Consider the following 27,930-nt stretch of genomic DNA (forward strand, 5'->3'; position numbering starts at 1 on the left):
CCCTCCTCTCCTGCTCCAACCTGCCGCTGCTTTCTGGCCCTTCGGCTTTCACAGCTCCTTTTTACTCCGATTTCTTTTTTTTTCTCCTTAAAAATCCTTTCTGAGGAGAGCGGAAAGGCATCTACAGAAAACTCACACAACTGCTCGGTTCTTAACGTGTGTAAGGAACGCACATCTGGCGTATCTCTGACATCTGTAAGTCCCGTTAGTGCTGTAGAGCAACAAGACCTCCCTGCGGGAGCGCAGTTCCCATTGCTACTGCTCCCGATTCCCGGCTATAGGACCGGCTGCATGGAGCCTGCCGAGCCCTGACCCTCCCTCGGAGCCGCCTCCGACCCCTCGATTTCATCCTCTCTTGGGTTGTGCCTCCCGCTCTCAGCCGCTCCCCTGGGTCAGGACTGGAAATCCTAACGGGGCACAACCAGCCTGGAAAATGAGAAGCTGAAAGAGCCCGAAAGTTCTGCTTCTGAGGCTGCAGCACTCGGGACTATGAGGTTCAGGAGCGTTTTCGTTTCACGCCCCAAGTGGAAAAGATCCGAGCATGGGGAAACGAGCCCTTCTCACGCTGCCTGGTCATGTTGCTGTAAATAACCCACCAGCCCCACGCGGGCAGCGCGGCTGCTTCCAGGTGCGCGGTGGTATAAAAACCTCTGGAGAAGGCATCGGGCTGCGGGAGCCTCTCAGCGCCCTGCAGCACAACAGGTAACGGCACCGCTCCTCTGCCTTAACCCTGACCCTGCTGCGGCTGCTTCCTGCTGACTAACAAAGGAACTCAGCTCTGCGCTCCTCTCCTGCTCTCCCCACGCAAACCTAACCCCGGTTTGACCATTGGTTTTCTGCGTTTGGATGCATGTACCTCGTGGGCTCAAATAGCTTAAGGGTGTACAGCAGCGCTCTTAGCATTTACATATATATATATATATATATATATATATATATTCACACACACACACGCATATTATGCAGCTTATGAGAAGTTTGCATGAGTGCTCAGAATCACCGAGCGCTCGCCCAGTCCTCACTCACACCACAGTGCTCCCCTCTGAGCAGATGGAAAGGCTTTTTGCCTGCTGATTCCGACTACGACAGGCAATGTGGTGTGATAGCGTGCCAGGAAAAGGGAGCAGCCTTTCAGCAGAGCTGTGTTCACAGCTGGGGACCGAGTGACACGCTACTGCTGCTCAGTAACCTACTTCTTTTATTTCGGGCCACGCGGTCAGATCCAAAAGCCCTTCCCAAGCAATGAAACTCAGAGGTTGAGGCAGAAAGTTTCTTAGAGGGGATAAAGCGTTACCGTAAGGTTTATTACCATCTTACAATTGGCTCTTAAGCATTTTATTACCTCGTTCACTTCACGCGGCAGTCACATAGATGCGGTTGTGTGACTTATTCCATCTCCTTCAAGTTCTGAAGAAATCAAATGTGGTGTTGCAACTTTGTTGGCAACAAAGTCAAAGACCAGTAGCCCCCAGGTGTCGATTCCATCCAGAACCACTTTCCCAATAACTCAGCTGTTCACCACCACAAAGAGCCAGTGTTTTCTATGGGAACGGATTTTGCTTGCCGCATTATCTTCCACAAGTTATAAGAGATGTATCACTTTCAGTGAAATATGGATCAGAAAACCACCAAAACTGTAAGAAATGCCTGTTCTAGTAGGACAGCAGCAACGGGACCATCCTGCACACGATGATGCAGATACCGCCCAAGAGCAATGAGTAGCTCAGTAGCAACCTACGCCCGCAGCCCTAAGGCAGAGTTGGTCATTCACAATAATAAATGAAAGCTGTTTGTACATTAATGTCCTTGAATCCAGATGTATCATGATGTAACGCTACAGGAGGTGGCACACAAATCTTATGCCTGTGACTAAAGAGAGCGGTAAGGACTAGATCGGGTATCAGTAGAACTGTAATGGTGTCAGTATTGTGGGTGCAAATAAACCACCTCCACCTGTCAGCAGTCATTCTGCCCTTAAAAACTACCTGCATGCACTGCCAAGCTTCTCCTCTGGGGACTGGATGAGATGCCAAGTGAAACCTCTGGCAGCGTGAGGCCACCCAACACAATCACATGAACCTGGGCAGAGCCAGAGCAGGATGGGGAGATCCCACAGGCAGCTTTCCAATCATCTTACGCTAAGAAATTGCCCTCAACTTTCTATACGTGTATTTCTATTTCAGCTCCAAGATCTCTGCACAGCAGCTGCTATTTCCCAACAGGATGCAAAGGGCAATAGACTGCCAAACAGTGGAAGGAGAAGCTTGTGAAGAGCCCTGTGACTCTGAGAACTGCACTTGCAGCTCCAACTGCTCATCAACAGCAGAATCCAACTCCGGTATAATCCTTTGTAATACTGTAATTGCTGTGGCATGCTGGCATTGCATCGCTTCATTTTTCTGTCTTTGGATAGTAAACGTCAATCTGTTACTCTTCTTCTTGAGCTCTACTTTTCCCAGGCTTTTTTCCTCTGATGTCATTTACTTTTGGACCAAACCTAGGAAGAATATTCTAATTCCACAATTGACATGGGCTGCCCCCACCAGCTCAAAGCTGCCCATGGCTGAAGAGCAGATGGTCTTGGAGCCCCATCACCCAACAGCTTTTCCAGTGCATGCGCTCACATACAATACTCACGAATTACTTTATCAAGCTGTGCGTTAACATATGAATATAAAATACCGATTTTACCTTATCTTTCTCTCTCACAGATTCACCAGTAATTCTTAAAATATTGCAGAACTGGGCTCCCACAGTTTCCCACTACTTCGACAAAGAGCATTACACTTACGCAGGCCAGCGCATTGTCATCCAGGAATCCATAGAACACTATGGAGCGGTGGTATGGCCTGGGGTAAGTACTCTCTATATATGATAGCCAGGGAGCTGACGTGACAGATAAATCAGTCGTGACAGTGGTAGACAAACCTTGAGCTGATAATTGTTTTTAATTAACATCTGTTTCTTGTGAGGAACCAAGCTGTGAAGCACCAGAGCAGAAAACTCTGCCTTACACTGACTTGGTAGATTGCACCAAAGGAAAAGGGGGATGGAAGTGAATAGAATCATAGAATCATAGAATTACCCAGGTTGGAAAAGACCTTGAAGATCATCAAGTCCAACCACAGCCTAACCATAGTACCCTAACTCTAAGAATCCTACACTAAATCATATCACTGAGCACCACATCCAAACAGCTCTTAAAGACATCCAGAGATGGTGATTCAACCACCTCCCTGGGGAGCCTATTCCAGTACCTAACTACCCTTTCTGTAAAGAAGTTCTTCCTAATATCCAACCTAAACTTGCCCTGGTGCATCTTGAGGCCACTCCCTCTCATCCTGTACCTTGTCACTGAGAAAAGAGACCTGCCCCACTCTCACTGTAAGAACCTTTCAGGTATTGGAAGAGAGTAATACGGTCTCCCCTCAGCCTCCTTTTCCCCAGACTAAAATAGATGGTAAATCTATGTACAGAACTAAGGAAATAAAAAGAAACAACAACATACACACACCTACCTCTTCCTATTTGTCAGCTGGATGAAGATATCAGGGAAAAAGAATGTTAAAATTGCTTGGAAATACTGAAAATGTTTCTTTCAAAGAACATTCTGGAGCTATCCCAGTGCAATATACAAACTTGCAAACAGGTCTTTTCCAATCTTCATTCCTCCTGCTGCAAAAAAGAACTTTAATGGAGACTCAGAAATGTGGCTCTGAAGGAAGAGAGGGTTTATTTATTGGAAAAGCTCACCAACAATGTCTGACCAAAAAGAAGAGAAAAATGAAGCATATGGATGAATGAAATGGTACCCTAACCTGGAATGTCATGTCATGGAATGACATCAGTTCTCAAATTAACCAGGTGTCAGATCGTGGATGGTAAAACCTCCCAAGCAAAGTGACAGCTTGTGCAAATTGGATGGGTGATTCATGAGCTGTCAGCCTTCCCAGAGCAGGTAGGCAGCGTTGCATTATAAGAAAGCACAGAAGTTAAAACCCCAACACCACCATGAAGAAGACGAGTAAAAGAGCAGTTAATTTCTTTGGCATCTGTTTATGTTTACTTATCAATAGAACAGCTCCCATCTGGATGCTACCTATCTTGAGCTGTAAAAGGAATCACAAATGATATACGTGTCTGCTGCAAATCCATTATCTCACAAAACCTAAAATGATAATAAATTACTTTAATTGGAATCGCTTGACATAAAGAACAGGACACAATGTTTCTTTCCATATTATGTTTATGTTACAGCCATCAGTGTTTTCCACTGTATAAAAAAATACAGTATAAAAACATCAAATTAATTTTTGTGCAACTTAATTGATACCGTCTTATGAATACGTGGTAACTATTTCAGGCACTGGCTTTGTCTCAGTATCTGGAATCAAATCAAGAACGATTCAACCTCAAAGACAAGAAAGTGCTGGAAATTGGTGCTGGAACAGGCTTGGTTTCCATCGTGGCTTCCATCTTAGGTCAGTAAACTATTTCCTTTCAGATTTCCTGTGAAACACGATCTAGATCTGTGACTGCTACTTAAAAGCAATGAAGCAACAGCTGAAATTAATACATTCACCACTGCTCTTTAAAAACATGAAAGCAAGTTGAATACTGTCTTGTTAATGAAGATGCTAGTAATTGTGGAGGGGGAAGCAGGGGAAGTAATATCACAAGAAGTCTATATCTTTAGGTTCAACTATATACGTTTGGATTAAAACAAATCTATGTATTCTTTAGGAGCTTATGTTACAGCTACCGATTTGCCTGAAGTTCTTGAAAATCTCTCATTCAATATTTCAAGAAATACACACAACGTGAATACGCACAAACCTGAAGTGAGAAAATTGGTGTGGGGGGAAAGACTCAATGAAGACTTCCCTTTATCAACTCACCATTATGATTTTATACTGGCAAGTGATGTTGTATACCATCATAGTGCTCTGGATGCCCTGCTAGCAACAATGGTGTACTTCTGCCAGCCAGGGACTGTTTTACTGTGGGCAAATAAATTCAGATTCAGTACGGACTATGAATTTTTAGAACAACTTTGCAGTATATTTGATACATCCATCCTGGCAGAATTTCCAGAATCAAACGTCAAGTTGCTTAAAGCCACAGTAAGAGAGAACTGAAGGGAAAAAAACCAACTACTGATTTTGATTTAATGCCTGCATCTCGCAGTTTGGAATGCGATGTGGAATTACGGTACGCCCTCTGTGCATTTATGTCGGTGAAGCTGTAGCTGTATCTGAATTCTGCGTTTTGTGTTACAAGAAATCTGGCAAGGCGGTACTACAGTTCATTTGTCTTGGGTTCACACTTGCAACCTATTCACACAGACCAATTTCACTCCACTGGGGGAGCACTGGCAGTAAGTCAGATAGCAGGGAGGCATTAACAGAAAGCACTGATCTTCTAGGCTGCACTCAACTTCTGCTGTTTGGAAGGCGTTCTCTTTCAGCAAGTTTCATTTACGTATTCCCAGATAAACCGATATTTTTAACTTTATTTGTTTTTATTCCCTTAATCTCTTAAAGTATCAGAGTGCACATGGTGTTTTCCAATTGTCAGTTCTGCACGTTTATTCTGCCGTGTTTTACATTTTTAACATTATTAAACATATATGTATAGCTTTACAATACCTGGTCAAGATTTAACTGTCTGGCACTTTATAATACACGTATCAGCCTGTCCTGATACTCAGGTTCACATGGATTTTTGAGTTTGCTCGAAATCACCCCAAAATGAAGATATACAAGAGCACCTATGCATCAGCAATTCTGAGCTGCATCTGTTAACAGTTTCAGAGGTTGAATTTTTCTTATTAAAAAAAACCAAACAAATAAACATAAAACAAAACCACAAATGTAAACTCCTGCAAACAATACGGATAATTATGTCCCATTACTTTTGTCTAATAAATAAGGTTTTAGCTACTCCTTAAGTAGCTTTAAGGCCTTCATACAATTGAAAATGAAATTAAGATCAAACGTGTTAAAAGTCATTTTACTGTAAAAAATACAGAGCTTTTACAGGTTTGCAGTTAAAATTAACAGTTAAGAACCTAACGTGCATGCAGTAAGTTACATCAGCCTAATTCCAAATCCTCTGTGTTGGCAGTTCTGGCACATCCATTGCCAGCAATGGGATGCACAATAAGGTAACTCCCTGATGACTGGAGTCAGGTTAACAGGTATTAAGCTGTACCCAGGTGCCTTTACTGATAAATACACACAATGTAATGATCGACATTCAGTAATGAAAACATGCGTTTAAAAAAAAAATAATAATCAAACTTATCTTTTCATATCCTGCCCTTATAGAATTACTTTAGGTTTACAATGTTCAGACTCCTAGAATACACAATAATCAGGGGGATACATAACAGGAAGCCAGTTTTCAGAGAAAGTTGCACAGTGAGTCCATCCAAGTAACTTCATTAGCTGAAAAAAGAAAGCAAACATTAAAAAGATAGTGAGACACTCATGGATCTTATTCTTCAATTTCAGTCCTTCCACCAAATATTGCATTGACATGAACAGCTCACTAAGGATATCTGTAATCAGAAAGATAAGCCCGGAGAACTTTAATTTATTTAGCTCTGAAAGGCTAAGTGATCTACAGCCTTTCAATTACACATACAAGTATTTGATGTGATCATATTTCGTAGGAGGTACAGTAATTCCCCTTGATTCTCTACCTGTATTATATTGGTACTATTCGTGATTACTAACAGTAATGATAACAGTGGTTAAACACCCACATAAATGATTGAAATATGCAGAAGAAATATGGCAAGTACTCTAGAAAAAAAAAAATAAAAAAATGAAAGAAGAAACTGCTATTAAAAATGGGACCAAACATCAAAAGCTTGGATAAGGTTAGCACTTTGAGTTCTACAACGTAAAATATAACAAAGATTATGCCTCCTATGTTTAAACATTTACTCAGCACTAATATAGACCATCATTTTACTAAATACACTTTACCTGAATGCAGTTTTTCAAGTTGTCTTTTGTTGGCTTTTCTTCTGCAAGTTTTGTTGCAAACTTGAGCCCTCTCCCATACATTTTGTTCACCAATGCGTGCTTATAGGCAAAAGTCAAAACCTACAAGGTGAAAATATAACAGCTTAGATATTAAAATATATGGCTCTTATAAGGCTTAACAAATAACTGAGCAGATTCTCTTCAGGTAGTAGAAGTGATTTAAACATTTACATGAAAGAGATTGCTTTTTTTTGGCAGGAAAACAGATCTTTCCTAGTGGCTGTTATAAACACGAATGTCCTAGAAACTACTTATGACTTCATGAACATATCTGACTTGAGAACATTTTATGCAATACAGGCATCATTATTCAAATTATTTAGTCATCACATTCCTAGATTCTTTGGATTTTCATTTGCAATCCAATGGTAAAAAGTAGTTTAAGCAAAATAAAATCAAGAACAAGGCAGACATATCCGTAATCCACAGAAACAAAGACCCCATTAAGAGTGTTGGTTCGCAGGAAATAAACTTACTGCAGAAACAAATATGAACATATATATTGAATGATATATGTGTATATATATGTATACATACAGAGGTATGCACATAGTTATAAACAGGCAATGAAGACAGGTAAGCGTGAAGACGAACCTCAGGTTTTTGGTCAACTCCTCAACACTGGCACTGTATTAAGAATAGACGATAAGAAAACTTCCTCTTGACACTCAAACTTGATAGTGTTCACAATACCTGACAATGTTGCAACTAGCATTCGTGAATGAACGTGCTTACTTCAGAGATATGTGAAATAAATCAGGTTCTGAACATTGTAATTGCGTTCAGAGTGTTGCATGGTGGTTCATACTACTTCACCCATCATTAAGAATTAGTGATGAATCAGGACACTTTCATCTATTCCCTTTGGAATACTCACAGTAAGTAGCCTATTTTATTATTTTTTTTAAAAGAGTAACAGCACCTAAGTTGGAGAACATGGCATTACTATTATTTTTAGTACAGTTCTAATGCAATCTGGTAATAGAGTTTGCAATTCATTCACTCAGTACAATGATTTTCCTTTCCTCTGATTCCTCAAATGGAAGACAGTTTTCCAACAATGCATACTTAAAATACACCACTGAGAAGCCAACAAAAAAACACCTCAAGGATGTACAGAAATATTTTGCTTTATTAAGATTTTAAGTATTTTTCTAGTAATAAAATAGTAAGGAATCCAATATTCCTATTCTGCAAGGAATGAAGAACCTGCCTAATTTTAGCTAATTGAACACACTTATTGACTGTTAATTGACATGCAATATTCTGCAGTATCTATATCTAAAAGACTGAGCAAGAAAAGGAAATGGCACACTTAATTATCATGGAAGTGAAGGTACAGTTTTCAAGCTCTGAAGAGCCAAATACTTCAAATGCAAAGCACTCAAGCATTGCCCATTCTTCTTCCGTCTTCCAGTATTATTTGGTTATGCTGAAGTATTCACTTAAGCTGCAATAGCTTTTCAATACAAACTGTACTAGTTAAAGCACACACACATATGCAACAATGAGCATAGAGCACCATTCACATACAAATCTTTCCAAATATCGCTATTGGAAAAGTACTTTGCATGCTGCATTCTCAATCCAAACACTTCTGAACAACTGCTCAGTGGATCCATCAGCAGACTCGATTAAACTAAACTTAAAGAAGTAAAATGAAGAAAAAAAAATCCTTTCTGAAAATATGATAGAACCACAAAACAAACCAAAAGAAAACAAACCAAAAATAAGTGAGAGATGCATTGGAGCTTTCAGCAAATATAACATATTAAAGGCTAACCAGAAATAATGTCACTGCTCCATTAAGAAAGCTCTTACCTGACCCCTGTAAGTTTTGAATGGTTATTGAACATCAGTGATAAAGGCAGGATGAAAGCCACTTGACAGCATTTCTTTCGTAACAGGGCTTCCTAGAGTTTTTGTGGCAAAAAAACAAAGTATTTTACGAAACACCCTTACTCTGGCCAAATAAAAGTTTGGGTATTTCTAAATGAGAAAAATCTCTGAAGGACCAAAAGGTTGAAACAGTGCTCCAAGACCCTTCGATAAAAGATCATTTCTGTCTAAGTGCTTGAAAAATAAACAAACAAAACCCCACAGTAAACTGTAAGCAAGTAAGAATACTGAAAGTTTGTTAGAACTTCATAAGTTAAGAATAATGCATGAAATGCTTTAAAATCAGTATAGATTTACAAGTAAGGATTTAAGAAATAATACTTCATTAATTTGATCAATAAATGCACATGTAAGCCTTACAAAAGTGCAAGCTTTATAGCATCACAGAACTATATAAATAGATATAACAAAGAGCTGCTATCAGAATGTATAACAACAGCAAATAAATCTATAGCATACAAAAATAGCTACTAAGTGTAAGAATAGGAATGAATTCTAAATGCTTGGTATTATTTCAAGATTTCAATTAATACAGGGCCAGCTTTTATAGAACAAATGATATAGATGAGAAACTGGCCAAAGAACCATATCAAGGGAAACAAAACAACATACACTTTGAGGGTGCTTTTGGGTTGGGAACTAAACCTACAATCCCAAGCTAATATCCCGTAATAATAAGTGTACTTAAAGCTTTACCCACAGCAATAGTTGGTAACTGCCTGCCTAACTTGCTGACAGCCACAAAAAGATGCATACACTTTGGAAGATAAAGTTCTGAAGTTCTGAAGTTCTCTCTCAACACATTTGCATGGCTACAGCCCTTTCAAAGCTGAAAACGCTTCTTTAAAAAGCCAGCGCACTGAAGATCCACAAATACTAAACAACTACATAATGAAAATCTTTCTGGGATCTTAATATTTGGCAAAAAGAAAAGAGATTAGTATAATTAGTTACTTCATTATTTGAACTGTTGATTAAAATGTATCTGCATTTACAAGTAACTAAAATGCTACATTATACAACACCTATAGACTACACACCTCCCTGTAAGAATACTGAAGCTGTTGTGATTATAATTATCAGGGAGTGAGCTTCTTCAGGCTCAAGTGTTGCTGTGGGAATAAACTAAGGTTTCTCAGCTACTTATGTTGACTCTCTGCTCAATCAAATATTACAAATAAAAGCAATATTCATACAAAAATTGACTTATCTTATTTTCAGAGAGGAACAGGAGTTCATGGAATCAAGTGCAGAGCAACAAGCTTTTGGCAGTGACTGAGTATGATCTGCTGGAACAGACAGCTGCATATGTCTGTGGAAAACACTCCAGGCCAAAGATTCTTAGAAGGCAGGATGGAAAGGTCTGGGTATTTTATCTGTTTGCTTATTTTTAAACATGACTTTTTCCTTAACCTTTGGATTAGCTGTTGGGGAGTTAAATACTATAGACGAGTCAGGGTCAGTAAGAAATAGGTAAATCCTACTACTCTCCTGTAGAAGTTTTGTTTAAATCTGGTCATTTTGGCCTGCAAAGTTTACAGTTACATTCAGGTAAATTTAAAATAAATAAATAAACCAAATTTATACTTAAATACTAAAAAAATACTAAGGCACTATCACAAATGTGCCTGCTGAACAGAGCTACCTCAACTGTGGTATATTCAAATTGCTTTTCTATATAGAATACATATTTTCTTTCATGTATCATTTAAAATAAAACTTCAGAGATAAGAGATCTAACTAAGGAACAATGTACTTACTATCAACAGCAAGCAACAGTCTCCCTACACACTTGTTAACATGATGACAAGCATGATACTTCAGTGGAAAAAGGCAGTTAAGGGAATTTAAGAACACTCTGTGGTAATGCACATACTTCAATAGCAGAAAAGAGGTAGTACACAAATAGTACTTGATTTACTAGGGGTTGAACAAAAACACACAGAAGTGATGCTATTCTCAATGCACCTTTAGAAATAACATAGAAGAAAACACAGTTTTCAGAAATTCACTTAGCTTTTAAACATTGTCATCTGGAAGAACTTTGACTCAATAAAGCTTTGAGGTAAAAAAACAATGCAGTGTTTCTATCTAAAGCTGTTAGATTACATGAAGCACTAGAGTACCGTACTGAATATTAACATCCATTTGTTCTCACCCTATTGCTCCACCTTTTGAGTATTAATGACACAAAATCATGTTCACGTATAGTAAGAGCTCCATATTTTCAGTTCTAACTTCATGTGTTAGAATAACTTTGCTGCCTCATTTAAGTCTTTCCAGAACTCAGTCACAGAAATGCATTCTAGACTTTTTGTTTGTTTTGTTTACTACCAGTGTGAATTTTGTCAAGCACAAGTCCGTTGTACTGAAGGCTATCATGAACAGCAAAGTCACCTTTGCCCTTTGTTGCAATAATACTTGTCTGTTTCTTAGAGTTTGTTTTGAAGCTCTTAATACTACTATGTTCTCAATGCTATTCTCAAACTTCCCTCTGGAAGTCTTGGTGCAACATGATCTAGTCCACCTGTCCATCTTGGAGGCCTTTTCCTACCTCGGCAATTCTACGACTCCTAAAAGGATGTGAGCTACACAAACATTAACGTTTCTCTTAAATGCTCAGAACTTCAGATTGTCTTCTACCAGTCTTCAAAACAAAATTACATGCACCAAACACACAGTTTCTGAAGTAGTAAAATAATCCAGTAGTAAAACAGTAAAACTGTATGTAACACTGAGCCAGAGGCTTATAGGAACAATTATTCTACATGGATAAAAAGTTACAAAGGAAGAAAACTGGACGCTAATAGCAATATTTAAAATAAGAAGATACTTGTGTGTATTCAAACAGAAGTTTCAGAAAATTTTAAGCACAATCCCACCTACAAAACTTGCCACAATAAAAATAGGTGAATATTGACCAGTCAGATTGAGCATCTGAGGCAGTTTGTTAGAAGTGAGTGGAAAGAAAGAGCTGCAAATCGTCCCATTCATTTTTTGTTTTTGTAGAAAAACAACAGCCCATGATACACATGTATTGCTACTCTCATAGTTTACAGCAACAGACAGTAGAACATTCTTCCTATTTTTTTTTTTCATGCTAGGTTATACCATAATACAGATCTATACTCTAGGACATTAATAGAGCTAAATAAAGCATAACTGGAACATCATTATCTGTTTATGTTTCTGAATGACCACATGCAGTGGAATTGTTAGGTCATGGCCTCAACCAATGGTTGAGCACCAGGTGAGAAGACATGGCTAACCCAAGGGAGTTCAGGTGCAAGCAATGCACCAGAGTGACCAGAAGTAGTAGAGCCTGGGTTCACCCCTCCTCATCCCTGCTTACGGGTCAGCAGCCAAGGAAGCAGTGTCTCTCTGGATAGTGATCACTCTCCTCTTGAACTGTCACTGTTTATCAGAAAGGATGAGCCAATTTTCCTTCTTTCTTGTCTGCTATCGCTCTGTAGTGCCTGCAACCCATCTGAAGGCAATGTCATTGCCTCCTTTTGTCATACACCACACAAAGAACGCTACCTTGCTGGCTGGAAAGCATACTGCTAACAGCTCAAACAGCAGGTCTGAGCTGTCAAATTGCTTACTAGTTAGTTCTCCTGGAAACTACCAGGTGGACACGACACCTGACAGCAATGGAGATAAGAGAATACAAACCACAGCAAACATAGAACTTCTATAAAACAATGAAGAAGAAACAGAATTGTTTTCTCTTTTGAGAATAACTCCCCTAGGTCTGGCCTTAGTTCTTTTCTCCCAATCTGTTAGCAAGGAAAATCATTAGAGTGCACTGCTGTCTCCTTCATAAGCAAACTAAGACCTGAAGTCACACTATTTTCACTCCTCATCCCTTTCAGAGTTTCCAGAAAGAGAAAATAGAAATAAAAATGTGAAAAAACTAAGTCTCAGCTCTACTAATCATACATACATGATGATACTGCTTGGTATTCTTATTTCTTTCCCTTCAAGCTTTTTTGTTTAATCTATAGGGGTTAGAACTGCTGAACAGTACCACTGGAAAGATAAGTGGCTATATCCATAACGTGGTCTTCTGAAAGATTAGATTGATTAATTATCACTGCATACTTGCTAACTCGCCAATATGATTGCAGAATGCAGAAAGAATGAGAAGAAAGCACCACAGAAACTGGCAGGCTAAGTTACTTGCCAAGCTATGACAAACACCTCAAAGGGCTGAGACTTCAACACTATCTGAGTAACTCATTCTAGTGCTGGATCACTTTTACAGCAGAAAACTTCCTGTGGTTTGTGCCTGCTGCCTCCTACCCTGCTGCTGGGACCACTGTGAAGAGCCTGGCTTCATCTTCTTTTCATTCCCTTCCTCCATCACATATTATTCACTATAAGAATACCTACCTGAGCCTTCTGTTTACAGATTAAACAGTCTCAACCTTTCCTCATAGGAAAGATACGACAATCACTTGTGTGGCCTTTGTAATATTATTCATATTGGTCACCACTACTATACTGATACATGGCAATTAGTACAACAGCAAGAGACCAGAGATGACAAACTGCAAATAGGCCAGGTGGGAAGAAGTAAGAGAGGCTAGATATGGGTACAAGACAGAAAAAGCATAGGACAATGACCTATCTCAAGGATGGCTAGGAAGACTCATTTTCGAGTTTTCAGAAGCTACTGGTCTAAAATACTCAGAGCGTTCCACAACAGTTCTGCACTAGAGTTAGTATCCATAATCAGTTCAGATTTGCTTGACTAGTAACTCCAAGAAGGAAAGCAAAGAAACAATGCATAACCACAATGGAACTCACTTCCACATGAAATGCTACAATATCAGCCTTTAAGTTACCTATTTAACAGCACAGAAGCATCTGTTTTCAGAGCATAACCTGCACTCGCACACAGATAGGTCCCATGCTTGGATCCACCCGCTCATATGTCCAAATCAAACCAGAGTTGCTCATTCCAGACCCAGAGCACTTTTCTTGATAGGTTTCCAGCTGGACAGCCATGCTGGCAGTTTTTCCGTCGAAATTATTCACATCATGTTTATAATCAAAAGATTAAGGGGTTCACTATTGCCAGTATTGTACTTACAGATACACAGGAAGAAAATTCTTTCCTACACAGTACAGTTAAAGGACAATCTGCTATCATGGGATACTATAATCAGATGAAGATCAGAAAGAATATGCTTAAAAGATGCGTGTGTACAAGAGTACATGTGCTAAAAGAAGTGAGTAGCGACCATCAACCTTCTTGTTCAAACCTCCAGCTAAAGCACAAGTTGTTACTAGGAAGACTGCTTATTATCAAGAAAATTAATTATTTTTATGATTTTCTTTTGTAATTATCTGAAGTGCTTTGGCAGCTTAACTGAAATAGAAATAAATGCATTAGCTGCTTCATCTTCCAAAGCCATACACAGAGTTACACACAGCAACTAATTACATAGCACACAGTAACTCAATCATTAAAAGGTCAAACTCAGTGAATTAGAAGATACTCAAGTAGAATGCCTCAAATGACTCTTTTCTTCTGGAATAGCTGTTTCAAATTGAAACAGAAAAACTTAGTTTCAGCATCAGTAAACATAAAATAACAAGAAATTTTTTGCCAATAAATTTTTCAGTGTAAACATTTCCAAGAATTTCTTCTTTTACTTCTATAGACATTAATGATAGCAAAACACAAAACTTCTGCTGTCTTATTTTATAGAAGGGGCAAAAGAATGGAGGACTACACAGAGTAGCTGTTTATACTTCTGTGTACAGCTACAGCAGCTCACAAGTTCCAAAACCATGCCTGAAAGGTACAGAGAGGGGGCAATTCAACAAAGCAAGCACCTTTTTCAAAGAAGTTTGGTACTCTATTCCTTTCCTTTTAACCCTATGTAAACATTCAGAGAGATGGGTTTACCACAGATTTGATAGGTTCTGCAAAATCTCTATGAAAAAAGTTCATTAAGGAAGCACAACTTACGGGGACAGCATGAAAATGCAGAAGGGAGGAACAAACATGTGCACACAGAGGTGGTGCATAATTCCAGGAGGAGCACAAAAAAAATACAATATGCAAAAGGAAGTTTACTCTGCACTCTTACCTTGCTGTCAAATAGATCAGTCCATTTCGTTGTTTCCCAGAATGTCTCTGTCAAGGCTTCTGAGCAACTCTCATGATCCTCATCCTTGCCTTCAGCATCACTGGAAGCAGCCCCATCTTGGGTCTGCAGATGAAGAAGCTGGTCAGCCAGTGCGCTTCCTTTTCGACAAAGTGCGTCCACTAAAGTAGTCTTCTGTTTTTCCATTTCACTAGAAAAAAAAGCAGCATGAAAAATATTAAGGACTTTATTTATAGACACATCATTAAGAACAGAATCAGTACCGACAACCAGCAGTTAGCACATGCACATTGAAAATAAGCACAAACATCATCCTAAAAACAGGGCTATTTACAATAACTAAAAACAACTGAGAAAAAAAAAATATCTGAGACATACTATAAACGACAAAAACTCGATTGTTCTCCTCAGTTTGAAACATCTTTGGTATCTTACGGCTAGGGCAGCTCAGAATTTTAAAACTAAGTAAGCCAGCATCTAGAAATATAGCTTTACAGCTCTTGGCATTATAAACAGAGTCAAATCCAGCACTAACACGAGCAGATGCAATTCTGCTGACTTCAAAGGACTTGCACCCATTTAAAGCACTGCTACATCTGGTGTTCAGTTTCAGATGTTAGATTCAACCACATGACCTAATGGTTCAACTTACCAAGAAATGTTCAGAATGAAATTTATTATAGCGTAACTTTGTTTTTATGTCAGTAACTCTAGAATTACATACACACACATTCAGGAAAGCTAGACTACTTTTACAATGGAAATCCGGTATATTATCTAACACAACAAATAAATGTTCAACCTCCCTAAGACCCTAAGCTTCAAATCTGTAGCTCTGGTATTTGCAACTAAAACCACAACACAATAATTCTCCAGACTAGGGTATCAGTTTAAACATATTGTCTTCCTAGGGATGAATACTGATAAATCACAGAAACATATCTAACAGTAAAAAGAAAAATAATAGAAAAAAAGATTCTCAAAAATACTCAGAAGTATGCTCAACGTATCTTTCACAAATGATATCCTTGGCAAGCAGTTACTTCTAAGACTGCTGCCAATTTTAGCTGCTAACCCAGTTACAAAAGGTTGCAAAGTATTATGAAAAGGAAGTTAGCATTTCAAATACAAGCCTCTACATCAAGGTTCTAATGGTTCCTCTGATGTGACATTAAGCTTAGATACAACCTTAGTATCCCATTTTTTTCCAGAGTTATTTACATCCTGAAAGCACCCTTACTTTATTCACCATTTCTAGGTAACAAATTGCAGACTTCCCTGTTCCTGTACTCATGAAACATAATAAAGAAAATCCTGCAAACAAGCTTGAAACTGTGCTTAGAAAAACAACAGAAGCCATTCAAGACAGTTATAGTCATTCCAATTCTTATATGCAGAGAAAGTACAGAGAGTACAAAAATAGGATGCAAGAAAATTATTTACTGGTTAGGTACTTTTTTATAGTAGTTGCATCAGGTCTGGGATCAGTCTTCATAGCAAAATAAACTGCTAATGCTGTTTGATCAATATGAGAGATTACAGTATTTGCGGCTTCAACAATTTCATCAAGTCTCTTCATACGTTCCTAAAAGAAGAGGAAGAAACATATTTAGAGATATGAAATCATGTTACTTGATTGCTGATTTTATTACCCCTAGGGATAACTGTGAGGCATGCAGAAATTAGACTAAGTGATACACTATGCTCTTTTCTACACTTTCTCCAACTTCTCATGTAGAAAAACCTGATGATCATAGTATCACAGTCTGGTGCGGGTTGGAAGGGACCTTAGAGATCATCAAGTCCAACCCCCAGGATTCAGCCTCCTGTGTAGCAGAGCAGCATTTCTATCACTTGCGCCACAGGGGATTCGAACTCGGGCCCCGGTGTTGCAACACGGCATTCCTACCACTGCGCCACCAGGGCACACATATGTCTGCATTATCAAGACATCCCATGTACGTAGTACATTTCACTCAAAAGAGACTAGAAAAAAAATGTAAACACACAGATGCAGATTTCACAGGAAGAAAACACGTTCCATAAAAAAACTGATGTTCTCTCAAGAAATAATGGTAGCATTTATGCACTTTTGACTGAAATGAAAAATCAGGATGAAAATGAAAAAAAAATTGAAACTAATGACATACACGTGAAGGTGTATTTCTTCATGATGAAGAAAAAAAAGCCCATGCACACAGACACTTCTGTGTAATAGTTTGCAGTTGTCATTTTTCGATGGCAATGACAGATGGTAAATTTAGCTGTATTATTTCAAGGGGTTACTGCCCTCACTTGTCTGGGCAATTCTGATGCAACATATTATCAATTCATAAGTGGAGCAAAATGAGAAATGTGCTCTGCTCAGATATTATCAAAGTAATATTTTGTAGCCTAAAGCGATAAGGAAGCTTAGAATATGTTTAACTGAACAAGGAACAGATGACAAGCCAACATACAGAAGGCACACCTTCTTTCATTCTATTGCAGGATTAAGTTATTCATGTTCAGTCAGCTTACTTCACTGTCAATCTAATCAGGATATTCTGCTTTATTGTACTGAGTACAGCTATGGCAATCAATTCAAGACCAAACATGTATGAAGATTCAGTTGTTTAGGCTAAACAGATGAAGTGAGACGAAATTTTAAAACATTAAATAACCTTTTCAGAATCCAGTTGATGAAGTCTCGCAACATACAGCGGAAGGTGATTAGGAAAGGCTTCTTTCAACTCGTTGTACACATCAGGGGTATCCAGCCTAGAAGAGAGGAGGATAGAACATGAAAATACAGATTCTGAAGTTCAAAGCAATGTTTTTCTCAGTTTCTTTTGTATAGCTGCTTCAAGGTTCTGTAGTAACAACAGCAGACATACTTGGTCATCCATTGTATTTTTAGATCTCGTAAAGCTTCAGCAAATTCTTCTTTTACATCTTTTTCTTTTTCCTGTTCTCTTTCTTTTTCTTTGCTGCCATTTTTACTCTTGGATGGTGATGGTATCAGATGATAGTGAACTGTAAGGACATCCTGGAAGTGGGAGAAGAGGCACATATTGAGAGGGATACAAAAGCTAAATAAATCATAGCAAGCAACTACTCTGAGCTACACATACACTGAATAGGAATTCCAAGAGCACAGGTATTATTAGTCTCTAAGAACTATTTTTAAGCAATATAAAGGTGCAAATAACAAAATAGCACGCTTAGCATAAGATGATGCTTAAAATTGAACAAGTTGACTTCTGTGTATTCAGATAATTTTATATAATATTAATTAGGAAAACAGCAGGGTTTTTTTGTTGTTGTTTTTAAAGAGAGCAAACAGATTGGTTAGAAGGTAAAGAAGACAGAGATCCTATCCTACAAATCTAGCAATAAACAAGCAAATGAAGATCACTGAACTCTAGAAATAATACAGTAATATACACACATGAATTACATCATATAATAAACAAGTTTATTTCTCCTGAATTTTTCTTCCCCCAAATTAGCTATTGCGCTCATAGACAACTGTGTCTTAGCTTGCTGCTAGAGATGTCCCAGTTTCACCTGTATTTGTGTTCAAAACAGGTGTATCGTGGTTTTATGATTCTTGGTTGCTGGTATTCTATACCATAACATCATGACAAGGTGAAAGATAATACAGCTTATTTACTACTTTGATAACTCTTGAATGCTAGCACTGAAATATAACTACAGCTTGAGTTCATGGTAGTCAACAATTAGCACAAGAAAATCAGCTACAAGATTTTAAAGCTAACTAAGCTAACACCATGCTCTGAAAGCCAATCCTGAGATAATTTACAGATAAGCTTTTAAATAAGCCAATATTAGACTTCAGTCTTTTTCTTTAAGACACTACAGCTGCTGGTGGTTATTTTGTTGTTTTTATTGATGCCTTTAAAAAGAAAAAAAACACAAAAACCACATTAGTAACTGAACACTGAGGGCACATATCCAGCTATTCCCTATTTAAAGTACTTCACAAAGAAAATGACTTCAATTTAAATACTTCAGACACAGTTATCCTGCTGAAATATCATGCTGCCCAATCAACTGTTCTGGCAATTTAGTTGTTCAGTCCAATTACCCCGAAACAGACCTGTGTGAATGCAGAAATGATATCAGTGCTACATAATGAAATGCAATCTCGTGCACGATATATTTCAGTCAAGTATAAGGGTGACTATATGAAATGACTATGCTTAACTTTAGAATAATAGACTTTAACATCACATTTTTAAATCTATTCAAGAATGCTGAAGCAGAACAATTTTATTTCTAATGACAGCTAATCAGACCAGCAGCTTGCCAAGTAACCAGCATAGTATTCACTATGCCTAAGACAAAATGACATCAATATTCCCTCCTGGCAATTCTTCCTGCTACTTATTAAGCAGTTACAGGTTGAACTACAGAAGTTACATTTACAGATAGATTTTTTCCACTGTTGTTTAGAGCACATTGTAGTTTTCATAGGAACTACCCTACACCAGTATTTCGTGCATGACCTATGTACACACACCTAAACAAGACTTTGGCAATACCCAGACCAAAGCATGACAGAACAATTCACAAACTCACAAATTCTGTATCCTCATGTAGTGGAGGATACAGAGGTCAGGAACAGGGTGCTGGGGCTGGCTACAGTAATTAGAAAGGTATAAACTAATAATGTAGTTCATTAAAGCAAACCATTTTGAGATGCCTAAGAAATCAGTCCAGTGAAAAGATCTGAATCACGAGTCTGCAGTGTTTTATGAGACACACTCTACTAACACTTTCCTGAGAAAGAAATCTGCCTTCCTGTAAGTATTCTAATACTTCAGCATTTCCTTACTTAAGGTCCTCCACTACCTTACTTAGCAACAAAAGTTTCAGGTTATGTACCCAAATGCTCTGGGCATTCTCAAGCCTTGCCTAAATCACAAGGCTTTGCTAGTCCAGTTTAAGGTTTCAAACCAAGTATAATCATGTTAGCAAAATCCTAGCTATAAACGATGCACATTTTCTTTTAAGAGACTAATTCAATGTAGGTCACTCTGAAAGTAATGCCTCCTATTTATTTCCATGGAAACTACATCAGATGCAAAAAATATGATAACACTATTTGATAGAACAAATTCTCAGCTACAAAACCTTATTTTTCAATGTATCCATCATCATTGGTTCAGAATTTTTGCCAGCAATGAGTAGGAGCCATAACAATCTGCATCAGCAAAAGTAACTCACTGCTGCCACTGCTGAAATGCACCAGCCACCACCTTACTGTGCTCGCATCCACTGTTTGGTCTCCACAGACATCCAGCAAGCACTAATGAATGTCAGTGGGCACTATTTTTTCCATCTGGAAGGAACACAGTGACACCCCTTTCCTTCACATGCACTTTGATGCCAGACACCATTTTGTCAGAATGCCCTTCTGCTAGGCAACAAAATGGACTGGAATAATGGCAGGAGGTTCAGCCTCTACTAACATATCACCACCCATTTTCCTCTGACTTCATGAACCAACGTAATAAAATAGGAGGCACTACTTTCAGAGCAGCCCTTATACATAGCTAAGCCATCAAAAAGGCAGTAAAATCACTGCTCTCTCAATCAGCTGGCTTTGGTCACATGAGATTCTACAAACACTACAAGCTATGACCTCTGAAAGAAAAACAATAAGCCTCATCTCTTGGCACCTTTTTCAAGAGTTTACAGAGAAATATGCATGCTTCTCAGCAGAAATCAAATGCATTTCAAAGGGTAAATAAGACGGTCTAATAAAACACAATAGGCATTGGTTATGCAGACTGAAGGCATCTGCATTCTCTTTTCTCTACTCCATGAGTAAACACCAGCATTACTTAAAGCTCTGCATCCCCCTCAAGTTACTAGAACATCCCAGAGTGACACTGTCATTGCCTTTTCTCTTATCGGAGAGCTAGGAGAAGGAAGCTTCATGAATCACAGAATCACAGGCATTGGAAGGGACCTTAAGAGATCATCAAAAGTTCAACCCCTACTAAAGCAGCTTCCCTGTAATAGGTCACACAGGAGCTACAAACTGAAGAGCAGCGAGCAAGAATATTTTACCTTGAACGGATTACCTTAAGGCAACTTACAAATTAATGAGAAAGCTGCCCTTTGTTTATCCTATAAAAAAATTAGCACTATTAAAAACTTTGGAAGTATACACGGCATGCACTTTGGTCAGTACAGAATCATAGAATCACCAAGGCTGGAAAAGACCTAAAAGATCATCCAGTCCAACCGTTCACCTATTACCAATAGCTCCCACTAAACCATGTCCCTCAACACAACATCCAGTCGTTCCCTGAACACCCCCAGGGTCGGTGACTCCACCACCTCCCTGCGCAGTCCTTTCCAGTGCCTGACCACCCTTTCTGAGAAGTAATATTTCCTAATGTCCAGCCTGAATCTCCCCTGCCCTATCACTAATGACATGAGAGAAGAGGCCAACCCCCAGCTCACTACAACCTCCCTTCAGGAAGTTACAGAGAGCAATAAAGTCTCCCCTGAGCCTCCTCTTCTCCAGGCTGAACATTCCCAGCTCCTTCAGCCTCTCCTCATATGGCCTGTGCTCCAGACCCCTCACCAGCTTTGTTGCCCTCCTTTGAACATGTTCCAGGGCCTCAATGTCTTTCTTGCAGTGAGGGGCCCAAAACTGAACACAGTACTCGAGGTGCGGCCTCACCAGTGCTGAGTACAGGGGGACAATCACCTCTCTGCTCCTGTTGGCAACACTCTGCTATACTCTGTGTACAATTTGGTAAGCCTCAGAGAGTTTACTTTTAACTTGAACATAACTTGTATATATCCTCAACATATAAAATGCCCTCACGAGACCTATATTAATAGATAACCATTTCATTTAAGTATTTTAATTTATACTTACGTCTGATGTTTCAACATCTGGAACTTTACATGGAAATTCCATTAAAAATACTATTTTCATTTCAAGGCATTTGAAAGCATAACTAACTAAAACCTCCTTGAAGAAAATCATCTTTGGTCTTATTTTCCATGTAATAAATGCCCTGCACTTGCATGCTTACGTACACACAGTGGAATGTGTCAAGGGAATTTGTAGCTACTTTAAGATGCAGATAATTTGTGTAACATTGTTTCTATGGCAATGTTTATGTTTTATGGTTAAACTGAAAATGAAGTACCTAAACTCACAAGCCAGACTTAAACGAATTGGGTAGGCACACTTCATTTTTGAAAAGGGGCTGATTAGCATGTGATTAGACATTGCAAACAAGGGTAAGTCACCTTCCTGTGCTAGTATCACAGAATCACAGAATTGTAGGGGTTGGAAGGGACCTCTAGAGATCATTGAGTCCAACCCCCCTGCCAAAGCAGGTTCCCTACACCACATCACACAGGTAGGCATCCAGGCGGGTCTTGAATATCTCCAGAGAAGGAGACTCCACCACCTCCCTGGGCAGCCTGTTCCAGTGCTCCGTCGCCCTCACCATAAGGAAGTTCTTCACACATTTGTGCGGAACTTCCTATGCTGTAGTTTCATCCCAATATAATGTGGTTCTCTCTACTTCAATGGGAATCAAGAGATCCAAGAAAAACATCACTGAATTCTGAACAATATACTTATCAAGTGATCAGCAGTCAGAGAGAAAGGAATTGTTGTTTGTTTGTTTTTTCTTCAGGTCTACACATAGTGAAGACAGGAAAACACTGCATAAAAACCCATGCCCTAAGGGTTTTTATTTTTGTGTTCAGATAAAATTAAGTCCCTTGGCATTGCTTTTGATCCAGAAAACTAGGGATTAGGTGAATGCTTTGTCCAATAAGACAAAGACTTGCTTATACTGTGGAAAGAACCTACTGTCTTTTTGTCCAGTTACAACAGCTTTTATTCTGGCTTGGGCATATATACGGCTCAGGTATGAACACGAATCTGTTCTAAAAGCAAAAGGAAAAAAAAATAGCATAACATGCAACCTTGAGTTTGTTTTGTTAAACTGAATTACGATTGGAGATTAACTCCCTTATTATGGATCTACTTAATGAGGACTTTACATCCTATCCACTGGAACCCATTCATTCAGAAGGATTTTTAAAGCACCTTTCCAAAAAGCGATCTGCATAATCTTCAGTCAAATTATGAAAATAAAATGGCAGTGAGGTTATTAAATTGAAATCTTTCTGAAGTCTAATCACACTCCAACACAGCTATTCCACCAATACCAAAGAAAACAACCAACAAAACAAAACCAAACATTTTACTGCTATTAGCTGTGGTATTCACAGCTCTCACACCCTATTTCTAATAAGAATCCTAACAAATTTGGATGCCATTCCAGAAAACAGTGCCTTGAAAACAAGAGAAGGTAAATAGCCTTATAGATTCAGAAGAACAAAACAAAAAATAAAGATAACCACAAACCACTCCCCACAAACAGCAGCCCTATAGAGGGCATCTTATATACTCTATATATTCTTTTCACCCCGCAGTTCCACTAATTCCTACACCACTGTATATACTCTAGTCTACATCAAGTCATATTTGAATAAATCTCAATCTTGAATCGAGACACTTCTCAATCAAGTTCATCCTCACTAACAAAAGATGCTTTTTAGGATATTTTCTCTACAACTTTAACAAAGCCCTCATAAGCAGACATTGTTTTGGTATGCAGTTTGGTATCCAATACTACATAAAGCATTAGGTTTGTACTTAATTTCTAATCTGCAGACAGAACACAATGGGTAGAAACACTCGCCACAGAAAATCTTTGCTACAAACACCAAAGATGTCTGTATATCTCATAGAAAGAGAAGCTGCAGACCACTAATCACATGCATTTTTATGGCACTTTTTGCTGTAATATTCAGCTGCTCACGTGCCTCTTAGTTACAGTGAGACACATTTACAGTGCTGAAGGAAGTAACTCAGGACTAAGGAGGTAGAATGAGGGAAACAAATTAAAAATCAATACTGGCAGACAAATTCTTTAAGTCATATGCAACAAGACTTAAATATATATTTATATATATCTTTGTCAAAAACTAACATTCAGTACCTTTTTAAATTTTCCTTGTCGCTTTGCTGCAGACTGCCCCTGGGAGTTAGAATAACATACTGTAAGAAAACATGCACACACCACATAGGCTGGAGACACCTTCTCTGTACAATTATGGTTATATTTTCAACCTACATATTTTTCAACTGTTAAAGAGTCACATCTATGACCAAACATGCTCTTATAGCATGCTCTTTCATTTTAAAATTAATAAAACAGTACATTTTTTTGTGTGTAGTTCTTTATTCCTGTAAGACAAGCAAGTGTTGTTAACCACTTAGCTTACATTAAAGACATTACAGAAATTCATTTACTAAAGCATAGATTTGAGGCTTTGTCTAGTGGCATTGTTCCATTATTGTTCCATTTCCTAGGATTGCACAGAAATAAGACACTTCCCTGAAATTGCACCCCACTTGCTGAACTACTCATTCCTCCCTTGAGTACTCATTCTCTTCTGTTTGCTGTTACATACTGAGATCCGCTAAAGGCAATGGAAAGAAGTTGACATTATTTGATAACATAATTTTTTTCCAGTGAAATATGAACATTTAAGCCTTAGAATATGGTACACAACAGACCTCAGCTAGAATTTGAGTGTAAGATCTTACATATTTCTTCACCATCAAGAAATGAAACTCAACAGGAAATACCTAATACTTCCTACTTCCCAGTCAAGAAATCCTTATGTATAATCACTTAATCTAGTTATAAAATGAGAATTAGAAACAACAGTTCAAGAAAGTGCAGAATTCAGGTTGAGTCAAGTATACTACACCGTTACAATGGATTTATCATGGATTTCAAGAAAGTACGTTTGCAACTTTGCAGGAACGACAAACATATCTAAACCTTTATATTTTAAAGTAAAGCTTAACAACTTTTTTCTTTTTCCACACCACATTCATTCATTTATACTCTTGACAAACAGGTGTTACTGGAAGTTAGGTAATAAGGTAAGATTAATATGTGAAATTTTATTCATTAGTTCTACCAGCAACACAACAGACTGAATGAACTACAACTGTCTATCCAACAAGATCTAAGGATATGTGTCAACCTCCTCACAGAGACCTACTTTCTTTAAAAAAAAAAACAAGCAACAAAAAACACTGCAGTTCTATCTAAGTTATCAGTCACATTTAGCGATACACGAACATGGATTATTTCTAAATACTACCCATCAATCACCAGCACTACTCAAAGTTCATTCTTCTCTTTGCCAACTATTTTAAAACACTTAAATAACTAAAGGAATCCCATGATACACAAACCACTGATCTGGTCACTTGTAAGCACTGCTGTACTATGGATTCTTTCAAGTTAGTTAGTAGCTTTTATGGGATACTACATTATGAGCAAAAATACCACATAGCTTTTTTTCCACCACAACATAGAGATCATATGTCATTCTGTTGGAGCATACAGCCATATTAGTGGTTGACAACATCAGTCTGCAGAAGGTAAAAATATCTGCTTAAGTATTTGAGTCAACAAATCGCCTTCTCTGTAAAGATAACACGCAGGTGTTAAAGAAGGACTTAATTTTTTTCTGCAAACTGCATGCATGCAAGGAAGAGTATTGTTGTTTACTAGAAAAACAACATGCACAAAACACATAAGGTACATATTTTTCATTCAAAAAAATGACACTAAATAAGGAATTTTAAAGTCACTTTTATAGACTGCCATGCCAGTAACAACAACAAAAAAGCAGTTGCTTCTAGAAATAAGGATTCAGAGACAAGGAATTAGAATTTAAACTTTAGAAGATGTGATTACTTTTGAAATTTGAAGATGAAAACTAAATTTAAAAAGTTACTCTGACTTTATAGTGAAATAGCTGCTTCAAAAATGCATTACGTCGCTAGAAGAGGTGCTCTTCACAGTACTAGAAGCATAACATACAGTGCGCTCCCTTGGCATGCCATTTACCCACTTCAGAAATTTGCAAAAAAGAAGCTATCATCCATTTAAGATACTCACAGCTTTCTTTCCAAGTTCTGTTTTAGACAGTGTAAGAGCTCCCGCAAGATAACATCCTGGTCCTGCTCCTTTTGGTATCCTATTCAGAGAAAGAAGACTCCATGTTAGAACTAGGTTCAGTAACGTTCTGTTTGGACTACAATAAAGAATTTGAACAGTGTGAGAAAAATACACAAAGAATACCAAGCGTAGACAGATAGACAGTATCAGACAAAGCATTAATTTATTTAATTGTAGAGGTTGTTGGTTAGGTGTAGTTGAAAACAGAGGACTTCAGTAACTTACTTGTCATCAGGCAGAGATGTAACAAAGAATGGCTGACTGTGTTTTGGTGGTAATGTCAAACTGTTGGATTTCTTCTTTCCTAAGAGAGCAAGACTATGGTTTTCATAAATATCTAAGCTCAAGGTACTAGACAACCTGTGTGAAACAATAAATGGAAGGTCCTTGATGCGATCCAGCTCGCTGTTCTGTTCATGGCGAATTTGTAACCGAATAGTGTAGTCTCCTTTTTCCAGTTTCACAGAATACTGAAAGAAAGAAGCACCTGTAAATGTCAAGATTAAATACCTGACCAAGAACACAGATATCCTGAAGTAAGACTGTCCTATTTTTCTTGATTCATATAGCTCTGGTCATTAAAAATATTCTGGATAGCTTAGTTTTGAAATCTCTTGAAAACAGCTAAAACACATTCCTGATCAACTGAAAATTATTAATAGTTTTCAGACCACAAAATAGGCTGACATAATTTATTCCCATTCTAACACTGTATTAACTGCTCAAACAGAAGTCAGACTTCTTGTTAAATGTTCGGTGCAAAACTTCTGGCAGGTTTGCCTTAATACATATTATGTTTATGACACAACTTTGGGCGTTCAGTGGTTAAGATCACAATACATTTTCTACTGTTTTACCAGTTTCACACTGCAGGATTTAAGGTTGCACTTTAAAGAACTGGCAGGCTCTGTGACCTGATTGTACAAAGCTTTCTATACCTGCCATTAGGAATAGGTAGATGACATTTATTTAAAAAGCAAAGAAAAAAAAAAAACAAACATAAGGATTTTTAGTTATGAAAACATTCTTTAATTTATGCCAACTTCAAAAGGCACCACAAGGATATTCTGAGTAGCAGTATGCTAAGTTCCCTAAGTTCCCTTTAGGATGTTTCTGGTGCTGCTGCTGTAATCCAAAAAGGTAGCCCTGAGAGGAGTCAATTAAGGACTACTCTTCTCTCAAAATCTCTTTCTTCTGGATTAGAATTATGCTTCCTCTTGAAACAGCTTCCTGGATTGGAAGACTTTGAATTGCTTTGGAATTGTTCTATGAGGCAGAACATCAGAAATGCAGTGTGGTGGTGTAACAGGTGGAAGCACAGGCTACTTTCATACATTTCAAGACATGTTTCAGAAGCCATCTTTCATATGCTTCCACAATGATCAATCTTTCCTTTGAAACTCACTTTGAAAGGCACCAACAAAAAGTAACTGAGCTTTAGCACTCAGAAGGCTGCTTAAAGACAAACAGAACAGATGACAGCCTTCATGAATGTAACAGTGTCTGAGCTATCAGACCACAGAAAAAAAAAACAAAAAACAGTACATGCTTTTCACATAAAAGTTTACAATATCATCTTTGTAAAACAAACAAGAAGTCACAAAAGGCAACTGAACTTCAGTTCATTTCTTGAGAAGCCCCATCAAAAATACAAGAGATCACGAGTGAACTGCTTGTTGTAGAAATAAAACATACCAGAGCTCTGACTCTTTTCTTGGAAAAGTGAATCACACTCAAAGTTTGATTCACATA

The 27,930-nt window shown here is 38.1% G+C and overlaps 2 protein-coding genes across 2 annotated transcripts in view; one reads left to right on the forward strand and one right to left on the reverse strand.

Moving 5' to 3' along the window:
- Positions 1-355: 355 nt before the first annotated feature.
- METTL21C (methyltransferase like 21C) lies at positions 356-5,642 on the forward strand. The gene is made up of 5 exons (XM_015851482.2): positions 356-702; positions 2,184-2,338; positions 2,712-2,854; positions 4,364-4,481; positions 4,744-5,642. Exons 1-5 carry the CDS (start codon positions 542-544, stop codon positions 5,136-5,138), a joined length of 972 nt encoding a protein of 323 aa, XP_015706968.1. The 5' UTR covers positions 356-541; the 3' UTR covers positions 5,139-5,642.
- Positions 4,229-27,930, reverse strand: part of TPP2 (tripeptidyl peptidase 2) — a 55,553-nt gene continuing 31,851 nt past the window's right edge. Inside the window, exons 25-33 of the mRNA XM_032442690.1 lie at positions 26,404-26,648; positions 26,119-26,197; positions 24,133-24,171; positions 17,953-18,104; positions 17,740-17,836; positions 16,531-16,661; positions 15,059-15,266; positions 6,996-7,115; positions 4,229-6,449 (exon numbers count right to left, since the gene is read on the reverse strand). Of these exons, the coding sequence (XP_032298581.1) occupies positions 6,360-6,449; positions 6,996-7,115; positions 15,059-15,266; positions 16,531-16,661; positions 17,740-17,836; positions 17,953-18,104; positions 24,133-24,171; positions 26,119-26,197; positions 26,404-26,648 (1,161 nt within the window). The 3' untranslated portion in view covers positions 4,229-6,359. The remainder of the gene's footprint in view (positions 6,450-6,995; positions 7,116-15,058; positions 15,267-16,530; positions 16,662-17,739; positions 17,837-17,952; positions 18,105-24,132; positions 24,172-26,118; positions 26,198-26,403; positions 26,649-27,930) is intronic.

This window comes from Coturnix japonica, chromosome 1 (genome assembly GCF_001577835.2).
Source record: "Coturnix japonica isolate 7356 chromosome 1, Coturnix japonica 2.1, whole genome shotgun sequence".
Classification (NCBI taxonomy): domain Eukaryota; kingdom Metazoa; phylum Chordata; class Aves; order Galliformes; family Phasianidae; genus Coturnix; species Coturnix japonica.